The sequence below is a fragment of the Macaca nemestrina genome, chromosome 13 (assembly GCF_043159975.1).
Source record: "Macaca nemestrina isolate mMacNem1 chromosome 13, mMacNem.hap1, whole genome shotgun sequence".
Taxonomy (NCBI): Eukaryota; Metazoa; Chordata; class Mammalia; order Primates; family Cercopithecidae; genus Macaca; species Macaca nemestrina.
The window spans coordinates 103,049,393-103,073,039 of record NC_092137.1 but is presented as its reverse complement, the minus strand read 5'-3'; the positions used below and the strand labels follow the sequence as shown (position 1 = coordinate 103,073,039).

The window sequence follows — 23,647 nt, the reverse complement described above, 5'->3', positions numbered from 1 at the left end:
TACAAAGAAATTAAAAGATTAGCCGGGAGTGGTGGCATGTGCCTGTGGTCCCAGCTACTTGGGAGGCTGAAGTGGGAGGATCACTTGAGCCAGGGAGTTCAAGGCCGCAGTGAGCCAAGATGGCGCCACTGCACTCCAGCCTGAGTGACGGAGACTCTGTCTCAAAATAAAAAATAAAAATAGGCCGGGCGCGGTGGCTCAAGCCTGTAATCCCAGCACTTTGGGAGGCCGAGACGGGTGGATCACGAGGTCAGGAGATAGAGACCATCCTGGCTAACACGGTGAAACCCCATCTCTACTAAAAAAATACAAAATACTAGCCGGGCGAGGTGGCGGGTGCCTGTAGTCCCAGCTACTCGGGAGGCGGAGGCAGGAGAATGGCAGGAACCCAGGAGGCGGAGCTTGCAGTGAGCCGAGATGGCGCCACTCACTCCAGCCTGGGCAACAGAGCCAGACTCCTTCTCAAAAAAAAAATAAATAAATAAAAAATATAAAAATAAAAATAAAATAAAAAGTTAGCCAAACCTATCAAATGGGGCAATTAAATACCTTTTTCCATTCCCATATAGACACATGAGAGCTGCAATTCTTCATGCTGGTTTTTTTATTTGTTTTTTGAAACAAAGTCTTGCTCTGTCCCCCAAGCTAGAGTGCAGGGGCACGTTCTCAGCTCACTGTAACCTCTGCCTCCCGGGTTCAAGCAATTCTTGTGCCTCAGCCTCTCGAGTAGCTGGGACTACAGGCGCATGCCACCACACCCGGCTAATTGTTTTGTATTTTAGTAGAGACGGGGTTTCAGCGTGTTGCCCAGGCTGGTCTCAAACTCCTATGCCTGCCTTGGCCTCCCTAAGGGTTAGGATCACAGGTGTGAGCCACCGTGCCTGGCATGCTGGTTTTAAAAAGTTCATGAAACAGAATTTGTTTTACTAATTTAGAACATACTTTGAAAATAATCCTCATTAAATTTAATATCACTTTGCTTCTATACTGATCATAATAGTTCTATCCTTATTGAAGATCTATTTTTAGGTTTGGATCTTTGGTAATCAATGAAATTAACTTGTATTACAGTATTTATGCTTACATTTTAAAACATTTGAAACATTACATAAGAAAACAAATTTTTTTTTTTTTTTTTTTTTTTTTTTTTTTTTTTTTTTAAAGACAGAGTTTCACTCTTGTCGCCCAGGCTGGAGTGCAATGGAGAGATCTCGGCTCACTGCAACCTCTGCCTCCTGGGTTCAAGCGATTCTCATGCCTCAGCCTCCCGAGTAGCTGGGATTACAGGCGTGCACCACTACACTCAGCTAATTTTTGTATTTTGAGTAGAGCCAAGGTTTCACCATGATGGCCAGGCTGGTCTCGAACTCCTTACCTCAAGTGATCTGTCCGCCTCCACCTCTCAAAGTGCTGGGATTTCAGGCGGTGAGCCACAGTGCCCAGCCAGGAAACAATTTTATCAGTACAATTAATGATCTATTTATATTGTTTACCTTCTGTTTACAGCAAGTGATCTTTCAAATTTTTAATTTACAGTAATGCTGTATGGTTTCTTTTTCAAAAAATAGGGCCAAGTGTGGTGGCTCACGCCTGTAATCCAAGCACTTTGGGAAGCTGTGGTGGGCAGATCGCTTGTGCTCAGGAGTTCAAGACCATCCTGGGCAACATAGCAAAACTCTGTCTCTACCAAAAATACCAAAACTTAGCCAGGTGTAGTGGCACACACCTGTGGTCCCAGCTACTCCGGAAGCTGAGGTGGGAGGATTGCTCGAACTCAGGAGGTGGAGGTTGCAGTGAGCCAAGATCGTGCCACTGCACTCCAGCCTGGGTGACAAGAGACCTCATCTCCAAAAAAAAAAAAAAAAGGGGGGGGGTGGGGAGGAAATGGAATTTAAGTTTAAAAATTGAATCTATTAAAAGAAAAACATTAAGCAATTAATAGCAGAAGTGGCATAGAGAATCAGCAAAACTCATGAAGAGGACATCAGAATGACCAGATTTGGGAAAACTGAGCTTTAGAAGAGTGTGAAGCCATCAGAGTGCGGACAAGGCTGGCTAAATGAGCTGCTTCTGCTAGGTTCACAAGTGTCATGCAATGGGAGCCACTGAGAGTTAGAAGCATGGGAGGCTCATGACTGGATCTGCCCTCTTAGCAGATCATTATGAGGGTGGTGTAGAGAGAGGATTGGAAGGCACAAGAGGAGGCAGGGAGGCCAGCAAGGGACCGACAGCAGTAATCCAGGACGGAATGAAGGTGGGTGAACCTCAATGCTGCCAGTGGGACACAGAGTAAAGTGCTATCATAGCACGACTTGGTCACTGAGGTAGAAGACCCTTCATTCTCTGGCTTAGATAACTAGATCAACAAGAGACCCTCCATAGAGATCAGGAACAAAGGAGGAGAAGCAGGTTTTCAGAGAATTCTGCAGATGGCCAGGCAAGGTGGCTCACTTCTATAATCCCAGCACTTTGGGAGCCCAAGGAAGGAGGCTCAATATATTGAGGCCAGGAGTTTGAGACCAGCCTGGGCAACATAGTGAGACTCCAGCTCTACAAAAAATAAAAATTAAAAATTTGCCAGGCATGGTGGTATGTGCCTGTAGTCCTAGCTACTTGGGAGGCTTAGGTGGGAGGATGGCTTGAGCCCAGGAGTCTGAGAGTACAGTGAGCTATATCTCACCACTGTACTCCAGCCTGGGCAACAGAGCAAGACTCCATCTCTAAGGAAAAAAAAAAAAAACAGTAATTAAAATGTTTAAAGGAGAGGAAGGAATGGAAACCCATCTATATAATAGTTTGCTAGGGCTGCCATAACAAAGTATCATATAGACTGGATGGCTTAAAGAACAGAAATGTGGCCAGGCACGGTGGCTCACGCCTGTAATACCAGCACTTTGGGAGGCCGAGGTGGGAGGATCACCAGAGGTCAAGAGGTCAGGAGTTCAGGGCCAGCCTGGCCAACATGGCAAAACCCCGTCTGTATTGAAAATACAAAAATTAGCTGGGTGTTGTGGCGGATGCCTGTAATCCCTGCTACTTGGGAGGCTGAGGCAGGAGAATTGCTTGAAAACCCGGGAGGCAGAGGTTGCAGTGAGCCGAGATCACGCCATTGCACTCCAGCCTGGGTGACAGAGCCAGACTCTATCTCAAAAAAAAAAAACAAAAACAAAAACAAAAAAACAACAACAAAAAAAACAGAAATGCATTTCCTCATAGTTCTTGGGGCTAGAAGTCCAAGATCAAGGTGTTGGCAGATTGATTTTCCCTGAGGGCCTCTCCCTTGGCTTGCAGAGGGTTTGTCTTCCTGTATCTCCATATGTTCTTCACCCTACACATGTCCGCGTGCAAAAACATTTTTATATTGTTTTAAAAAATACCATTTAATGCTTTCTAATTTATTCAAGCAACAAACAACAGTTGAAGAGGCATTCAAGTCAAGCAGTGGACTGAGCCTGGGGAAATTATGGGGGAGGCAGTTCCAGCTACGTTCTAATAGCATGTGTTCCCCAGACAGACTGCCTAGGTTTGAACCTCAGCTGCATACTTGTAAGTTGGGGGACCCCAGTGAAGTTACTTAATCTCTTTGTGTCTGTTGCCTTTTCTGTAAAATGTGGAATAACAGTTCTCATCCCATAGGATTGCCGTGAGAATTAAATGGGACAATGCACGTAGGGTGCCAAGCGCAGCGCCAGCTTTTTAGTACCTGTGTCATAACTGTTAGCTCTAAAAATATATGAGCAAAAAGAAGCAGTCCCCATTCTCGGAGAACATCTGGGATAGCGGGTGGCTAACTGCAGAAGTGTTGGTTATTGAAAATGGGGGGCCGGGGAAATCGATGAGTCATCGGGAGAATGCGGGGCCACCCCATCATGATGGAGGGCTTGGGGGAGACTGGAAGAGTGTGGCCAGAGAGTGAAGTCTAATGAAGAAGAAGGAGGGAGAGAAGGCAGAACAGCTAAAAGACTTGAAGGAGTTTTTGGTAAGAGAGAGGAGAAAGAATGTTCAGGCAGGGGCAATAGTGAGCAAAGATGATACCAATCTGCCTTCTGGCCCTGAGGTGGGAGGAGTGGAGAGAAATGCGGCCTTCTGTGCTGTGGAGATGGCTGCAGGGGAGGACACGACGGGAGGATTCTGGGGGAACCATGATTCAGTCTGGGCAGGGAAGCGCTGCCAGAAAAGATCTCAGATCTCGGATCTTGGAGGAAAGCTGAAGACTCATTGGGAGGCTGGGGCAAAAGCAGAAGGAACAGTGTGAGAAGTTAGCTGAGGAAACTCAAGAATGGGGTTAACCAGCTGGAGCCAGGGGCCAGGAAGCATTCCAGAGACACGGGAGGAGCGAGACTCACAAAGGGAAGGGGCTTCAGGTTCAAGCAGAGGAAGGGCAAATGAACAACCTTTGCTCAGGCACAGGAATTGCTGGAGCATCAATATTTTGGCTGACCATTTTTTCTCTTATTTTTCTGGACTAAATATATGGAACTTCTGTGGGATCTTCAGATGCTTAGGCTTCTAGAATGCTCAGGATTCATCCTTTTTGCTAGTCTTCATATGCCTAACGTTTGCAGTGGGAAGAGGGCCATGGGTCTCTGGTGTCGGCTGGTATATGGTTGGGTGGTTCCTGGGCCACACCTCTGCTTCTGCGTGCCCTGGGTTTCATTTTTGTTCACTCTGTATTTGTAGCTCACTCTAGTCTTCCCCAACTCCCAGGGGGATGAGTGGGGTGACAGGCAGGGGTAGTTTGGTTAATGTCAACATAAAGAGCTTGGAAGGGAAAGGGATTCGTGGAACAGAAAATAAATATCACCTTAGTGGAAAGCTTGCTTTCATGGGGGGAAAGGGCTGCCTCAGTTTCCCACCAACACTAGACTCAGTAAATAAAATGTAAATATTTGTTAAAAGAGCAAATGAATAGTCCTTCTGAGTTCTGTTTCAGTCTGTAAGTCACAGCCTTTGAGGTATCAAAGGAATGGGAGAGAGGTTGTTCAGTTTGCCCCTCTCTAATGACACTACCAACTTTAAAACGAGAACCAAGTGGTCAGAAGTTGGAAAAAAATAGGCTGGGTGCGGTGGCTCACACCTGTAGTCCCAACACTTTGGGAGGCCGAAGAAGGTGGATCATGAGGTCAGGAGTTCAAGACAAGCCTGACCAACATAGTGACACCCAGTCTTTATTAAAAATACAAAAAATTAGCCGGGCGTGGTGGAATCTTAGTTACTCAAGAGGCTGAGGCAGGAGAATGGCTTGAGCCTGGGAAGGCAGAGATTGTGGTGACCTGACATCGCGCCATTGCACTCCAGCTTGGGCAACAAAAGCAAAACCTAGTTTCTTTTTTTTTTCTTTTTTCTTTTTTTGAGACGGAGTCTCCCTCTGTCGCCCAGGCTGGAGTGCAGTGGCCGGATCTCAGCTCACTGCAAGCTCCGCCTCCCGGGTTCCCGCCATTCTCCTGCCTCAGCCTCCCAAGTAGCTGGGACTACAGGCGCCCACCACCTCGCCCGGCTAGTTTTTTTGTAGTTTTAGTAGAGACGGGGTTTCACTGTGTTCGCCAGGATGGTCTCGATCTCCTGACCTCGTGATCCACCCGTCTTGGCCTCCCAAAGTGCTGGGATTACAGGCTTGAGCCACCGCGCCCGGCCGCAAAACCTAGTTTCAAAAGAAAAAAAAAAGTTGGAAAAAAATGACACGAAGCCCGGTACAGAGGCTTACACCTATCTATAATCCCAGCACTTTGGGAGGCTGAGGCAAGCAGATCACCTGAGGTCAGGAGTTAGAGACCAGCCTGGGCAACATGGTGTAGCCCTATCTCTACTAATAATACAAAAATTAGCTGGGCATGGTGGTGGGCGCCTGTAATTCCAGCTACTTGGGAGGCTGAGGCAGGAGAATCGCTTGAACCTGGGAGGCGGAAGTTGCAGTGAGTCAAGATTGTGCCACTGTACTCCAGCTTGAGTGATGGGACGAGACTCTGTCTCAAAAAAAAAAAAAAAAAAAAAAAAAAGACACCAAATAAGGAATCAGGTAGTGGATCCAGCTTCAGTTATCTCAACATCTTTCCTTAAATAAAGCATCCTTTCCTCATCAAAACAATAAATGCACTAATTAACTTTACATATTTTGGTCTCTTACTCTAAAAGCTGTATTCTCCTATCACAATTCAAGTTTTCTTGCATTATTTTCTCACCTCCTTTTTCATCTCTACTTGTACCAAAGTTTGCTTGTTTTTCATCTTATCCTAACGTCTTGTTTCATAAAGGCCAAACTTTCTTACATTATACTGAAAACAAAAGCAGACATTTTCTAAAATCTTCCCACCACTCTAGTAAATTATTTTCAGAGTGGGGCATTTTCTCCAAAATTGGATAATGCTTCTACTCTTTTTTGCTACAGTAATTTTTCCCAGGTCCTATTTTGGGATTTGTTTTGTGGGTGTGTACTTTTACACTTCCTTGAATAGGCTCATTTCTGTTCCAACGAGGCATTTGTAAGTAGCCACTTATTAATTCAACAGATATTGATATTTCAAAAATTGGTATTTGCTTATTCTAAAGTGTGCAAGGTGTTTTTAAAGAGTAAATTATAAGGCCGGGTGCAGTGGCTCATGCCTGTAATCCCAGCACTTTGGGAGGCCCAGGCAGGCGGATAGCTCGAGGTCCAGAGTTTGAGACCTGCCCGGGCAATGTGGTAAAATCCCCTCTCTACTAAAAACAATACAAAAAATTAGCCGGGTAAGGTGGCCGGCGCCTGTAATCCCAGCTACTCGCGAGGCTGAAGCAAGAGAATCACTTGAACCCGAGAGGCGGAGCTTGCAGTGAGCCGAGCTGCACTCCAGGCCTGGCCGACAGAGACTCCGTCTCAAAAAATATATAATAATAATAATAATAATAATAATAATAATAATTACAAAGATTCATCTTCAAAGAGCTGCTGATTTACACACTTGAAGCTGTCGGAGAGATATACTAACTAGTGCAAAGTAGAAAGCTAGATAGGAGACACAGGTAGATTGCTATTTGTGTTTTGTTTTGTTTTGCTTTTTTCACCGATATGAGTAAATCACGGTGCTGAGACGGGAAGGACTGATTCTGTACCCAGCATGATGTTGATCTAAGCTGGCAGCCATTCAAAGTTAAGAGCACTAAGGCTATTCTCAATTTATATTACTGTTTTCTTCCTTTGGAAATATGTAAAAATGTTAACAAACACTAATGTGCCAATATTTCTAGGATGCTGGAAATTAATGAGTGTAATACATTTTACATTCTATCACAGTATTTATTAAAAATGACTGCATCCCATTATAATTCACTATTGCCGCTCTGCCATTTCAAAGAAGCAACAAGAATGTTACCAAACAGCAGTGGAAAATAAATGAGATGTTTTCTTTGGGTTGAATAATTTCCCAAAATGTTTTATTTTCCAGTGATGAAAACATGCAACTGTCTACTATTCTTTTTTTTTTTTTCCGCGACGGAGTCTCGCTCCGTCGCCCAGGCTGGAGTGCAATGGCGCGACCTCGGCTCACTGCAACCTCAGCCTTCCAGGTTCAAGCGATTCTCCTGCCTCAGCCTCCCCAGTAGCTAGAATTACTGATGCCCACCACCATACCCGGCTAATTTTTGTATTTTAGTAGAGATAGGTTTCACCATGTTGACCAGGCTGGTCTCTAACTCCTGACCTCAAGTGATCCGTCCGCCTCAGCCTCCCAAAGTGCTGGTATCACAGCCGTGAGCCCCCGCGCCCGGTCTGCAACTGCCTACCCCTTTTTTTTTTTTTTTTCCTGAGACGGAGTCTCACTCCGTTGCCCAGGCTGGATTGCAATGGCGCGATCTCGGCTCACTGCAACCTCTGCCTCTCGGGTTCAAGCAATTCTCCTCCCGAGTAGCTGGGACTACAGGTGCCTGCCACCACGCCCAGCTAATTTTTGTATTTTTAGTAGAGACGGGGTTGCACCTTATTGGTAAGGCTATTCTTATTTTACATTGGCATAGGTGTCTTAATCAATTTCCTTGATTATATTGTAAAAGGCAATTTAACAAAACATTATTACAGAGAACTTACATTTTAAACACAATTTTTTATCTATTTAAGTTCATCAACTGCTTTTTTTGTTTAATTAAAAAAACAGAGACCAAAAACTTTATTTTGATTTTGACATTCAATAATTTAGGCCATGAACAATAAAAATTATATCTAATTAATACGTAACTGAAAATAGATATGAAAATGTAACTTCCAAACCCCTAGAGGGGGCGTCCACCCCACAGATCCCTGCAGAGATGTATGCTGTAACAGAAGTGAAGAGTCGCTAGGTGGCTCTATCATTTTTAAATAAAACTAAGGTACACACACACACACACACACACACACACACACACTAACCTACAGTTAAGAAACAAAATAACCCACGCAGGTAGAACCTTTCATCAAAACAAGAAAGAATAATGTGACATTGTGGTCTCTCATTCAGAATAATTTGGAGCTATTGGGCTAAGAATTTGACACTAAAGAAAAACTGCAAAGTGTGTATGGGCAAGCAATCTGCTAAAAGAGAAATTATTATATTTTTAAGGACATAAATTACTACAGTGAGATGGTTTCAAATTTTTCATAATTTATTGCCATCTAGGTTCCCAGCTTTTCTTTTGGAATATCTCTTTTTAGTTTAGAACTTTACATTTAAGAATAAATATTAAAGTTCGGTATCATAACTTATTTTAAAACGTTTTCCAAGCCAGGCACGGTGGCTCACGCCTGTAATCCCAGCACTTTGGGAAACCGAAGCGGGTGGATCATCGGAGGTCAGGAGTTTGAGACCAGCCTGGCCAACATGGTGAAACCCTGTCTCTGCTAAAAATACAAAAATTAGCTTGGTGTGGTGGCAGGCGCCTGTAATCCCAGCTACTCTGGAGGCTGAGGCAGGAGAATCATTTGAACCCCGTAGGCGGAAGTTGCGGTGAGCTGGAGATCACGCCATTGCATCCTGGACAACAGAGCAAGACTTCGTCTCAAAACAACAACAACAACAAAAAGTTTTCCAATTTCCAATTTCCTTTCATAGTTGTCATCCTTATTTAAAAAAAAAAAAAATTCATTTCATTTTAGGCCATTTAGGAAGAAAAAAACAAACAACACTGGGCTTATCTAAATTATGAAAACATTTTAGATCCTTAAACCAAAATACAATTAAGATAAACACTATTCTTTTCTACAGCATTTACCTGAAGATTGAATAGAAACAGTGCTTTAAAGGGTTGACAATAATTTCTTTCTGGTGCCAGAAAAGGCGACTAAATAGTGACATGTGAAGTGTGATTTGCATTTTAGGTATCCAAATTTGCTGATTAAATATTTTTGGATTTCATTTTTAAGAGGTGAGACACCAGAAGAAAAAAAATTCCTCCAAAATACATAACTAGTTTCATCATGAAAATAAATGCCTTGGAGAAGGGAAGTTTCCGAATCATTAAATATTCTGAACTGCCAGTTGGCAATTGGCAAATAGAAAAAAACGTTTTCCCTCTCCCTCTCGTTTAAATGAAAACCTCGGACCTGTCATGTATTAAGAATACATTTAGGAATACTTTTAATAGTAAAAGAAACAATTTTCTTATTGTTGTTTTGAGCCAATCGAGGATGATTACGTGGAATGGGAGGTCGCCACAGTATTTTACAAGTTTTATTTGTTTTCCCAGGCAGGGAGATGCATTAAAAAAAATTAGCAAAAGTAGAGGGCAAGTCATAGATTTCCCCGTTAGATGAGACTGTTTTTATAAATGAGCACTTCTTGCACAGTTTATACTACTTAAAACTTGGAAACTTTCGGGTTTAAAATGCTAATTCCGAAGCTACTTATTTGAATGTCTTTGAAAACATTCACCTTTATGTTTCTGAAGATAACAAATCACAACGAAAGCCCGTACAAACCGTACAGAAAACGAACAAATGCTTCCCGAATGTGAGCGAACCTACAGTTTGGTTAGAAAAACTCAACACTGATTTCCGTTCCTCTGACCACAGAATCCCCGAGAAGGGGACACGCCAAAGGGGCCCGTTAATAATCTCTACCGTATACCCCAAAGCACTGTAAATCACATCGACTATTTTCGACTGGAAGCCGATCGGTTGAGACTGGACGTGAATACCCCAACTCGATGACAAAAGGTTAGGAGGAAAGAGGTAGAAAAGGCAAAGGGCGACTAGGCAGGTGGCCCGAGCGGCCACCCCAAGTTAACTTTTCAGAAATCATTAGTACTGTTCGGGTTGTCTTCTCTTTAATATTCCTGGCTTTGCTTATTATGGTGTTAAGAAACGTGGTCTAGGAACTGGGTGCTGCTTTTTGCCCGAAACCTGGAGGCGCCGGCCTCCCGGAGGCTCCGGGGCCCGGGCAGAGGGGTGGTAGGGGCGGGGCGGGCGGGCTTCGGGTTCGGGCGCGCGGGCAGGTGGGGCGTGGCGGGGGCGTGGAGAGCCCAGGCCCGCGGCCACCGCCCCGCTCCGGGCCAGCCCAGGAGGAGCCGCGCCGGGCTCGGTTATAAGAGGCCAGCTCGCAGGCGCTCCGCGAGCACCCGCCCGACCTCGGCCCGGAGCACCGGGCGCCCAGCGCGGGTGGAGGCGGAGCCGCAGGTTTGGCCCCCAAAGGGATGCTCTCGCCCGAGCGGCGAGACCAGCCCCGCTCGCCCCTCGCCGCGGCCGCGCCGCAGCCGCCCACGGCAGCCGACATGGCCCTCTACTGCGGCGACAACTTCGGAGTGTATTCGCAGCCCGGCCTGCCCCCGCCCGCCGCCACCGCCGCCGCCCCGGGCGCCCCCCCGGCCGCCAGGGCGCCTTACGGGCTGGCCGACTACGCCGCGCCGCCGGCCGCCGCCGCCAACCCCTACCTGTGGCTCAACGGGCCCGGCGTGGGAGGCCCGCCCTCCGCCGCCGCCGCAGCCGCCGCCGCGTACCTGAGCGCCCCGCCGCCGCCGCCGCCGCCCCCAGGGGCCGCGGCCGGGCCCTTCCTGCAGCCGCCACCCGCCGCCGGCACCTTCGGCTGCGCTCAGCGGCCCTTCGCGCAGCCCGCGCCCGCCGCGCCCGCCTCGCCCGCCGCGCCCGCGGGGCCCGGGGAACTGGGCTGGCTGTCCATGGCCAGCCGCGAGGACCTGATGAAGATGGTGCGGCCGCCCTACTCGTATTCGGCGCTTATCGCCATGGCCATTCAGAGCGCGCCCGAGCGCAAGCTCACGCTCAGCCACATTTACCAGTTCGTCGCCGACAGCTTCCCCTTCTACCAGCGCAGCAAGGCCGGCTGGCAGAACTCCATCCGCCACAACCTGTCGCTCAACGACTGCTTCAAGAAGGTGCCCCGCGACGAGGACGACCCAGGTGAGGGCCGCCGGCAGGTGCTTCCCAGCCGGGGAGGGCGGACGCGGGGCGCGAGGGCCGGCGCCGGGGTCGGTGTGCGGCTGGAAGATCTGCCAGGAGTCTTCTTGTCCAGGCTGCGGGTGGGAGCGGGTGGAGGAATAAACCACCCAACCGGAGGACAAAGGGAAGGAGCAGGGGATCTTCGGGAGGAAGACTCATTGAGAAAGGAGCTTGACCTTTACATCCACTCGCAGAGGCCGGCCAATTAGAGAAACGAAAAAAATCTGTATCCCAGAACAGGCGGCTACCCCTGGGTGGTGTTGATCAGGCCTTTTGAAGGGGAGGGTCTACTTACAAGTAAGCTCTCAAATAAGGGATTGTTATAAAGGGATCCACGTGAGCTGGGATTTCCATCACGTTTCGCAGAAGACGCGGTGGGAGAACTGGGGGCCAGCCCGGCTGTCCCTAGTTGCACTTCCTCCTCATCGGGTTCCAAAGAGGCTCACTGTGTCCTGAATAGAGCAAGTACGGTGCTTACCCCTAGAGAGAGTGGCACGGGCATCATGACACGGGAGTCTGGAATGGGAGAACTTTAGCAGGGAGGTCCTGCAAATTGCAGTTTGGGTACCTTAACTAGTTAGAAATTTAGAAATGAATATCCCAAATTTGCTGCGACTTTGGTCTAAGCCCAGTTGCTCCTGGAGTGAGGAGGTCTGTGTTACAGTGGAGTGAGTGTTACCTGCTCTGAGCGGTGGAGGTGGAGAAATGATTAAGAAGAAGAGAGAAACGGAATCCTACTTGAGGTTTTTAGAAGGAACCCAGAACAAGGAAAGGGAAAGGGGTAGGGGTTGTGATAGGAAAAAGAGAAGAGAGATGAAACCATTTTAGTTGCACATTACAGAGATCCAGGATTTTGTGTAAATTATGTGAATATTCTGGAGCTCAGAATGAGCTCTTCCCTGAAGTCGCTGTGGAGCACCACTCTCCAATGGAAATACAATGCAAACTAAATAATCCAAAATATTGTTTCAACATATGACAAATATGAAAATTACTAATGAGATTCTTTGTTATTTTCTCGGTACTAAGTCTTCAAAATGCCATGTGTATTTTACACTACATCTTAATTTGGACTAGCCATACTTCAGGTGCCCAATAATCGTGTGTGGCTAGTGGCTACTGTAGTGGGCAGGGTATGCAGTTCTAGAAGATGCATCCTCTTGATTTGGCTTTTGTACCACCCAAGATTATCATGTAAATTGTCATGTAAACTCTTCTGGACTTTATCCTAAAAGTTCAAGGGTCTATGGCTAGTTTTTTTGTCAAAAAAGTTGGTACCAATGTGGCACAATATACATATCCAGATAGGTGGAGATATTATTGAAATTGTAGTTATATATATATATTTTTTTTTTCCTGTAACTATTTGCAGAACATGGTTCAGTGGAGGCAGCCTAGCCCAGTGGTTAGTTAAGAATGCTGAGGGTTTTTGTTTTTTTTTTTGTTTTTTTTTTTTGAGACAGTTTCAAAACTGTCTCAAAAGTGCAGTGGCACGGTCTCACTGCAACCTTTGCCTCACCAGCTCAAACAATTTTGCTGCCTTAGCCTCCCAAGTAGCTGGGACTATGGGCGCATGCCACAGTGCCCGGCTAATTTGTATTTTATGTAGAGATGGGCTTTCCCTGTGTTATCCAGGCTGGTCTCGAACTCCTGAGCTCAAGTGACCCACCCGTTTCGGCCTCCCAGACTGCTAGGATTATAGGCGTGAGCTGCTGTGCCCAGCAAGAATGCTGAGTCTTTTAGCCATTCATAGTGATATACTCCTGTAGTACCAGCTACTCTGGGAGGCTGAGGTGGGAGGATGGCTTGAGGCCAGGAGGTCAAGACTACAGTGAACCAAGGTTACGCCACTGTACTCCAGCTTGGGTGACAGAGGGAGACCCTATCTCAGAGAATATAAATAAATAAATAATAATTTTTTTTTTTAATGCTGAGTCTGGAGCCAGCCTGTTTACATCCTGACTATCATGACTAACTAGGAATATGACAAGTTACTTACCAGTCTGCACCCCAGTTCTCCTATCTGAAAAGTGGAAGCAGTAATATTGCCTATCGCTGTAAAGCTGTGAGCAATAGCTGAGGTTATCCGAGTGAAGCACTTGCCACAAGATAAGCATTCTACAGCACTCTCAGACATTGAATTCTTTTTACTAGAAGTGGAAAAAGCTTTTGGGATATAAAATCCTCCAACATGATAGATCTTTTCTACCTCACTTGTGGTAAATAGAACAAAACTAGCATGACATGCAGAAGAATGAGGCCCTGGTGTCTGAAATGTATTTACCCAATGGGTGAAACATTTGCAGGATTTGTAGGGGCAGGTCCTGCCCCAAATGAGGAGGGGATGTAGTTTCCAGGAGCTTCCTCATACTCAAAATTTATGCCATCCAATGCATAGTTAAAACAATTGCTCAGTAATAATTTTTTTGTCATTTTGAGATTGCCTTTCTCCAGTGGGGCATTTTTCTCAGAGGTGGGGAATGATGCACTTTCAATGAATAATACAAGTGCTGTTTTTGCACTGCTTACTGTGTGCCAGCTACTATGCTGATATAGTTAATCCTCACAGTCAATCCACTAAATTAGTACTATCCTTATCTCTATTTTATAAATAAAGAAACAGAGGCTCAATTTTTTTTTTTTTGTAGACATCTCACTACGTTGGCCCAGTCTAAGGCTCAACTTTAAGTAGCATCAGGATTCCATGACTTCGCACGGTCATACGATTTGGATCTAGAATTAGTGAAGGTGTTACATGATTTAATTATAAGTGTCTCAGAAATGAAATTAGGTCTTCAGATTTAAGTAGTAGACACCACCAGGAGGAGGTAGAGGTGGCCAGAACATCTTTGTTCTGGATTTCTCTCTGAAGCGAAGAGTAACATTTTCCCCCAAAGAGGATTGGTTTGAATATTAGAGTGAATTGAGCATCTTTGTCAGCATCTAATGAGAGTCTGCTCTCCTCCTCCCAGAAATGAAGCTGAGTAAACAAGCATAAAACAGGTCCTTCTCTCACTTGGTTTTTCTCATCTTCTCAGGAAAGGGTAACTACTGGACTCTGGATCCGAACTGTGAGAAAATGTTTGACAACGGGAACTTCCGTCGGAAGCGAAAGCGCCGCTCTGAGGCCAGCAATGGCTCCACAGTGGCTGCCGGGACATCAAAGTCCGAAGAAGGGCTCTCCTCAGGATTGGGGTCTGGAGTGGGTGGGAAACCAGAAGAAGAGAGCCCCTCCACTCTGCTGAGGCCTTCCCACTCCCCAGAGCCTCCGGAGGGCACCAAGAGTACTGCCTCATCTCCTGGAGGACCCATGCTCACCTCCACCCCTTGTCTCAACACTTTCTTCAGCAGCCTCAGCTCCTTGAGTGTCAGCAGCAGTGTGAGTACCCAGCGGGCTCTCCCTGGCAGCCGCCACCTAGGGATCCAGGGGGCCCAGCTGCCCTCCAGCAGCATGTTCTCCCCGACCTCCATCTCAGAGGCCTCAGCAGACACCTTGCAACTGAGCAATAGCACCAGCAATAGCACCGGCCAGAGATCTTCCTATTATAGCCCTTTCCCTGCCAGCACCAGCGGGGGCCAAAGCAGCCCCTTCAGCAGCCCTTTCCACAACTTTAGCATGGTCAACAGCCTCATCTACCCCCGAGAGGGCTCTGAGGTGTAGAGCAGGCTCTCAGACTTGAGTATGCACACCTGAGGCGTGCACACATGCTGATTAGAATGCAGATTCCAAGTCGGTAGGTCTGGGGTAGGACCTGAGTTCTGCATTTCTGTCAAGTTCCTGGGTGATCTCGTGGTCCTTTGACCACACTTGGAGTAACAAGGGTGTAGTAGATAACTCTTTCTACAACCCAGCGAGCTTTTACAGTTTTCTCTGCATGTGGGCCTCTCCAGAGAGAAATCCGTTTCACTCTCTTCTGTGATAGGTAGCCTGTGAGCCCCGTGAGGGCGGGGACCATGTCTATTTTGCTTATCACTGTATGCCAGGATTGCAAGCTCAAGTGTGTACAGACGGCTGAAAAAACATAAGCCAACGAAGTTACTGGGTGAGAAAACTAACATCAGTTGGCAACTGAAGCAGTAGAGGGTAGTTGGGACTGACTAACAGAAGGCTGCTGGGAACAGCTGGTTCTTTCTCTCTCCCATGGCAGCATTCTGACTTTTTTTTTTTTTTTTTGACAAGAGTCTCACTCTCTTGCCCAGACTGGGGTGCAGTGGCACTGAACCTCCGCCTCCCGGGTTCAAGCAGTTCTCCTGCCTCAGTCTCCCGAGTAGCTGGGATTACAGGCGCCCACCGCCACGCCCAGCTAAAATTTTGTATTTTTAGTAGAGATAGGGTTTCGCCTTGTTGGCCAGGCTGGTCTCAAACTCCTGACCTCAGGTGATCCACCCGCCTCAGCCTCCCAAAGTGCTGGGATTACAGGCATGAGCCACTGCGCCCAGCCTACATTCTGATTTTTACAGAAGAGCCAGATATCTCAATTTTTTTATAGGAAACCTCCAACTTTGTGTCCTTTGCCTCTAAAGATTTTTTTTTTTGGTTGTTTATCATACTGTCCTAGGCAACACCACAAATCCTTGAGCTATGCATAGGCAGCTCACAAATCACCTCTGTCTGGTACATGGTATATTCTAATGGCAATAAAATGGCACAGGCAGCCCCGTGTGCCAGGCACTGTTCTAGGCACTTGTCATGTATTCATTCAATCCTCTCAGCAACCTTGGGTGGTGGCTATTATTACTACCCTCCCTTTTCCATGTAAGGGAAGTGAAACTCCAGGATGTCAGGTCACTTTGTCTATTTTGATCATCACTGTATACCAGGATTGCAAGCTCAAATGTGCACAGGGGGCCAAAAAAACAGTTGTGACCACTTTCCAAGTGAGACTGATAGTAAACTAGAGGCAAGATCAGACCCAGACAGTCTGGTTCCAGAGCCGGTACTTGTAACCTCCGTGTTCTACTTCCTACAAAACCGAGAAACCAGCCTCCATAGCCAGTTATAAGTACAAGTATATATGCTAGATGTCATTTGACCAAAGATTCTAGTTGAAAATAAAAGTCATCTGGTGCGTTCCCCCTGGGCAGCACCTCTGAATCCTGCGGTCAGAGTCCAAGATCTGGGGTGACCATTGCCCTATTTTGTAATGGTTAGCCTGGCATCCTCTCCCTTTTAGCTTGTATCCTGGGTGTTTCCTTTTCTAACAAAGTATTATTAGAATTGTATTAAAAATAGCTTTTGTGTGTGTGTGTGTGGGTTTTTGTTGTTGTTGTTTTGTTTTGTTTTGTTTTTTGAGACGTTCTCCCTCTCTTAACCAGGCTGAAGTGCAGTGGTGAGATTTTGGCTCATTGCAGCCTCAACCTTCACAGGTTCAAACAGTGGTCCTTTCTCAGCTCCCCCAACCCACCCCAGTAGCTGGGCTCACAGGTGTGCAGCTAATTTTTTAAACTTTTGAATTAATATTTTAACTTTTTAATTTTAAATTTAAATTTTTTGACTTTAAAATAATTTTTTAATTAAAAAAATTTTTTTGATGGGGGTCTCAAAAAAAAAAAAAAAAAAAACAACGCAGCTCACTGCAGCCTCAATCTCCTGGGTTCAAGCCATCCTCCTACCTCAGCCTCCTGAGTAGCTTGGACTGCAGGTGCATGCCACCACACCTAGCTAGTTTTTTTGTATTTTGTGTAGAGATGGGGTTTCACTATGTTGTCCAGGCTGGTCTTGAACTCCTGGACTCAAGCGATCTGCCCACTTCTGCCTCCCAAAGCACTGGGATTGAAGGTGTGAGCCACCATGCTCAGCCAAAATAAAAACTCTTAAATGGAATTTTAGGCCAGGTGCAATGGTTCACACCTGTAATTCCAACACTTTAGGAGACTGAGGTGGGAGGATCACTTGAGTCCAAGAGTTTGAGACCAGCCTGAGCAACACAGCAAGACTGTGTCTACAAAATATTTTTTAAATAATGAAGAAATGGGATTTTATAGTTTTTGATACAATAAACCATTTGTGGTCAGTTTTTAAAAAGATATATATTTAATCTTATTTATCTTAGCACTCTGTTACTTCTCAGAGGTATCATTTGAATAATTTTTAAGGTCAACCTTCTAGTGCCCAGTAGAGTGCCTGGTACGCTCATCCACTAGTTGCCGAATGACAGAATTCATTCAGGGCTGGTGCAGTGGCTCAAGCCTGTAACCTCAACACTTTGGGAGGCCTAAGCGGGCAGAGTGCTTTAGCCCAGGAGTTTGAGACCATCCTGGGCAACATGGTGAAACCCCATCTCTACAAAAAATAACAAAAATTAGCTAGATGTGGTGGCATGCACCTGTAGTCCCAGCTACTTGGGGGGCTGAGGTGGGAGGATCACTTGAACCTGGGAGGTCAAGGCTGCAGTGAGCTGAGATCATGCTACTGTATAACAGCCTGGACAGCCTGGGTGACAAAGTGAGACTGTCTCAAAAAAAAAAACAAATTTTTTATTCAAAAAGTGTTCATTAAAATGCTGATAGTTGTCAAATTTATGGGAACGGTGTTCCACAAAAATGAATTTATCGTCCTGTGAGTTGCCTTCGTACCATGTTTTTGGATGTGAGCGTGGCTAGTTTGGAGTTTTAACTTTTTTAGAAACAGGAACAGAAGCACATTGTAAAAAAATTTAAAATTCCCTGTGTATTTTTTCACCCCGAGACTCTCACAGCATTACTTTAAAAATGTTTTATTTTGAAATATACATACAGAAAATTATTTTTTTAGACAGCTTATTGAGGTACAAATGGCATCACCATTACTTAAACATTATGCAGAAAGACAACCAAAGACTACCTACTCCCATAGTATGTGTTCAAAGAAACGGTTTCTGTGGATATTTTTGTATATGAAAATATCATGGACTTATATAAATATTGTTTCTAGCACAACTCTATATTTGTAAATTAATTTATAATGTAAACTGCGGCAGCAAAGAAAAGTTTTTCCTGAGAAAGTTCACTGCATGCTGAGAAGAATCACATGAAATAAACTTAAAGTGGGATCACTTCTGGCTTTTGGGCATTACTGCTTTCCTGTCTAAAGCTTCTTTGTCCTAAAGAACTAGAGATGTGAGCAGCGTGGCAACAAACCACTGTGGAAAGAGCAAACGATTGGTTTTCTCATTCCACCTACCCACATCTGAAAAGGCTGGAATGAGACAATTACTCTTCAGGAGGATCTTTAGGCTTATGAACATTTTGGGTTGTTGTTGTTGTTGTTGTTGTTGTTGTTGTTGTTGTTGTTGCTGGAGTCTCACTCTGTTGCCCAGGTTGGAGTGCAGGGGTGCAATCTTGGCTCACTGCATCACTGCAACCTCCACCTTGTGGGTTCGAGCAATTCTCCCTGGCATCCTGAGTATCTGGGACCACAGGCACATGCCATCACGCCTGGCTAATTTTTGTATTTTTAGTAGAGATGGGTTTTGCTATGTTGGGCAGGGTGGTCTCGAACTCCTGACTGCCTGCCAGTGATTCACACGCCTCGGCCTCCCAAAGTGCTGAGATTACAGGCATGAGCCAGCGCACCCGGCCGGTTTATTTCTAATAGATTAATGGTTCTGTTATTTAGATTAAATTGAATTTCAGTGCAGCAAACAATCTCTACTATAGAAAGAAATGGTGCTTTGAGGCCTCATGCCTCAAGGAGAGCTCTGCATCCTGGAGTGTGGTCCTTAGGAGGACTGCATGCAGCCCATCATTTCCAAGGAAATAGCTGGAAACTTGCCTCTAACTAGACCAGGGTTCCTCAGTCATCAGCGGTACTGATATTTGGGGCTGGATAATTCTCTATTGTAGAGGTTGTTCTGTGTATAACAGGACATTTAGCAGCATATTTATAAGTTTGAGTAGCTGCCTTCCAGCCTTTAGGCCCTAGTGAACCATTCAGAGTAAGATGGCAAAGGAGAAGGTGAGGAATTAATAAGCAGGTTTCAGATTTCTTTCTTGACACTTTTAGATTCTTCATCCCATTCTTGAACTTACTGGAAAAACAGCAGCCTGGGAGACCAGAGGCTTCAGAGCTGTGAGCCTTTGTACCCCTCCCCCCTCTATCACCACCCGCTCCAGCCCCTGAGGGCACTCACAAGTCCCAAGTCCCTCCCAGGACAAAAAGGGCCAAGCTTTGCTGGGAACCTCAGAGCAAAGTCCCAAGCTGCTTCTCTTCCCTCCAGAGACTTTCCAGACTTGGAAAGATTCTAAATCCTCAGGGTCTAATGGGTTTTTATTTTCTTGAGCTGCTCTAGTAGTTAAACCTTGAGGTTGTTAATGAACCCTCCCCTCCTTCCCTTGTTTTCCTGAGACTGGAGACTTGCTGGCTTCAGGGCTAGAGACCTGGCGGTCTTGCCTTTGTCATGGAAAGCTATCAGCTGGGGTGTGTGCCGGGTGCTGGCTCCGCTGAAAAAAGAAGGAATTTCTTGTGAGATTTTAAAACAAAAAAAGTCCACAGAAGACCAGATACCTACTGAATTCCTCCCTACTTTTTTATTCATGATGTCAGGAGATCATCACCAAAACTCTGGGAGGCATGAATAGCAGTCATCATTTTTAAAAAGACAACATTACAATAATAACTCACCTATCAGGTGCCAGGCACTACCCTACACATATTAAATAGAAACTAGCTATACTAACATCCCAACAACTCTATGAAATGGATACTGTTATTATCCATCTCATCAACAGAATACTAAAGTCTGGGGAGTTTGTATAACTGGGCCCTGGTCACAGATCTAAGTGGTTGCTGCCGGTAAGTGGTGTAACAGGGATTCAAAATTAGGCTGTGTGAGGTCAGAGTCCTCCTGACCTTAACCTACAATAGTGCCTCTCTGTTTCAAAGTGGAGAAGGGAAAGGCACAGAGAGGTTAAGTAACTTGCCAAAAGTCATACAGTTTGTTGGTTCCAGACTTGGGCCTGGAACCCAGGCTCTTCCCCCCGCCCCCGCCCCCCATTCAGTAATGTTTCCTTCCAGGCATTTTTTCTGTGTGCTTCCTGAGGTTGGATTTTGGGTCAGGGGCTCCTTTTTGTGAAGACGGGAAGGGAAGTTGCTGTTTCTTGGCATGTCCTCCTCCTCAGGATCAGCTAGCAGCCAGGTCAGTGGCTCAGGTCTCATGCTCTGAAGCTGCCCAGGAAAGCCAGATGATGGGGATGCTGGTAGGGAGCCTGAGCCTCACAGGAAATGTATCCACTGACTCAGCAAATCTCCTTTGGGCACCATTCATCGGCCTGGGCTTTGAGGATACTAAGATGACTAAGACCCATTCTCTGACTTAAGTTGCTCACTACCCAGAAAAAGAGACATACCCTTAGCAAGCATGATGAAGGGCAGTAATAGGTGTGCCCAGGACAGAGAGGATCCCTGGGGCTGCTCTGAGCTTCCCCACCTAGCTATGAGGCTCTGATGGGGAGACAGAATGGTTTAACCTCCTGGAAGAGAAGAGGACAGCTCCCCAGGCCTGGGCCGAGAGGCTGCAACTTCTGCAGGGACGAGACAGACCAGGATGGTTTCGGGTGTACAAAGCCACAGTGCTTCTGTAGAAGGGACTGGGTCAAGTCATGCGGAACTTGCTTCACGGCCTCAGGCCTTTGCACATGCTTAGAGTCAGTTCCCTCAGCCCTTCCAGCCTCCAGGCACATTCTATTCAAGCTAACCAGTCAGCATCAGCATCAGTATCAGTGTCTACACTCCTGGCTCTCAGCTTTCCGCTCCAGTCCTATGTGGAGAGACTGACTTCTTTGCATTGCACTTCAAAGGAGGTTCAAGGCTACCTCCTTTGTTGGAGTGTGTTGGAGTCTCCCCACTCCCCCCACCCCCCTTTACTTCCTTGAAACTCATTCAGTAAATCACAATGCAGGGATCCCTGTGTTCTGTACTGGGATTAGAAAGCAGGGCATTAACAAACATGGTGTCCTCTTTTCCCTCCCATCTCTAAGGATTATGTCAACTGACCCTACTCTTACCACCGCTCACCTTCAACTCTGCACACCTGAGCCCACTCATAAGCACTGTGGCCATAGCCCAGTTATACAGACTCAGTCCTGGGCCTCAGTCCTACCCTCAGTGAAATGACGATAGCAATATCTACTCCACAGGCTTGATGGGAGGGGTAACATTCATCTGTGTGTTGGCCTAACCGAAACAACAAGAAGGGCCTCTGTGTCTACTCCACTTGTCTCTTCTCAGAAAGTTTGACATCAGTATTATCCATTTTCCATTTTGTTTGTCCATCAACGCTGGGCAGTGAGTATGTTAGCCTCGTATCACAGAAAGGTAAGAACAGAGCAGCAGTCTTGGCAAATAGCCACCAGGATGGAAATCTCATGGGAAAGGGAAGTCCACTCATTCATCAACAACTGCATTTACCAGGTGAGTCAGTTAATCAACGTCCCAAAAACCTACTAACTCTTATTTTGCTTCCTCTGTTTCTGTCTCACACCCCACATTCAAGCCTGAAACAAGAACTGCTCCATGACGTCTCAGGGATTCAGCCGCCATCACCACCTCTGTTGGCCGGAGGACCATGGCAGCCTCCTCCCTGGGCTCCCAGCCACAACTCTTGGCTCCTTCATGTTCACATTTCGTTCCTTTCTACTATTCCAAGGTCACTCGCCACTTGGAAGCCAGTGTGATATTTATATATAGAGAGACTATTATACTGTTTTCCTGCTTAAAAGCTGCTTCTGTGGCCCTGCATGAACCATAGCTTCTGCCCCTCCCACCTCTGCCTTACACACTCCCAACCACTCACCGTCTGTAGCCCCTCAAACATCCCAAACTTGTCTTTTTAAGGGTCTTTGCTGTTCTTCCTTCTGCCACAAGAGCTCAATGCCGCATGTCTTCTCTGGCTTCAACTCTTTTCTTTTCTTTTCTTTTCTTTTTAATAGAGACAGAGTCTCACTATGTTACCCTGGCTGGTCTTGAACTCCTTGGCTCAAGCACTTCACCCACCTCAGCCTCCCAAAGTGTCGGGATTATAGGCATGAGCCGCCGTGCCTGACCTGGCTTCAATTCTAAGGCCCCTTTTCCAGAGAAGCTGTCCCTGAGCATCCTAGGCCCTCCCCACCCCCACCAACTCCCTTCAGGCTGCATTTTATAGATTTTTTTTTTTTCTGCCTTTAACTAAGCCTTTGATTCAAATACAGATATTATAAATAGGATGATTTCTGGAGGTGAGGAGCCAGCAGGGCATGAGGGACCCGTGAGGGCCATGATGTGATTCACCCAGCCACACTCAAGGGCAATCCCATCCATGCGTGTCTTAGCCTGTCTCATCTTTTTTTTTTTTTTTTTTTTTTTTGAGACAGGGTCTGGCTCTGTTGCCTAGGCTGGAGTGCAGTGGCGCAATCTTGGCTCACTGCAACCTCTGCGTCCCGGGTTCAAGTGATTCTCTTGCCTCAGCCTCCCAAGTAGCTGGGATTACAGACACCTGCCACCATGCCCAGCTAATTTTTGTATTTTTAATAGAGACAGGGTTTCCCCATGTTGGCCAGTCTGGTCTCAAACTTCCAGCCTCAAGTGGTCTGCCTGCCTTGGCTTCCAAAAATGCTGGAATTACATGCATGAGCCACTGTGCCTAGCCATCATCCTAGTTTGTGAAAAAGCCTCTAAGTGAGATCACTGTTGTATTGATCCTAAGAGAAGGGTACTTAGTTCCTCCTCCCCTTTTGGAGAAACTGATGTTCAGGGCATCCATGTTCCCATGACTTTTGTTTATGATACACCCCACTTGCCAGACTGGCATTCTTGGGTAGAGAAAACAGACAGTTATCTTTCTCCTTTAGTTTTATAAGATGGGTAAAATCTCAAGAATTTTTGCTGTGCTTAGCCTGGATTTAGAACTCAGCCATCTCCATTTCCCCACACACTACTTCCCCCTTCCCATTTTCATACCTACCCTGTGTCCTCCTGTACTTGAGAGCCTCTGCCAAACACCTGGAGTCTTTGATCATCAACCCTTCAGTTGCCCCCCAGCATTTGCTTAGGTAGAAGACTTTCAAGTTCTTCTCTCCCCCTCTACTAGGTTTTGGGAAAGTAAGAAAACATTCACGGCAGCTGTTACAGTGCACCTTTTCCCACAGACTGGTGGTAAGAGCCAAAAGATTGCCACTGAAGTAAAGCTTTTAAAAACCTTTCCTGCAATGAGATTAACTGCCATGCAGCCAACGATGCCAGCCACACATCATGGTAAAGTCAGCCATGGGCTCTTCCATAGCCTGCTCAGATTTTGT

At 46.2% G+C, this 23,647-nt stretch overlaps 1 protein-coding gene across 1 annotated transcript; it reads left to right on the top strand.

The window, feature by feature from the left end:
• The first annotated feature begins 10,555 nt into the window (after positions 1-10,555).
• On the top strand, positions 10,556-18,408 carry LOC105496039 (forkhead box I3). The gene is made up of 2 exons (XM_024797368.2): positions 10,556-11,356; positions 14,434-18,408. The coding sequence occupies exons 1-2, from the start codon at positions 10,636-10,638 to the stop codon at positions 15,054-15,056; spliced, it is 1,344 nt and encodes a 447-aa protein (XP_024653136.2). The 5' UTR covers positions 10,556-10,635; the 3' UTR covers positions 15,057-18,408.
• The last annotated feature ends 5,239 nt before the right edge of the window (positions 18,409-23,647 follow it).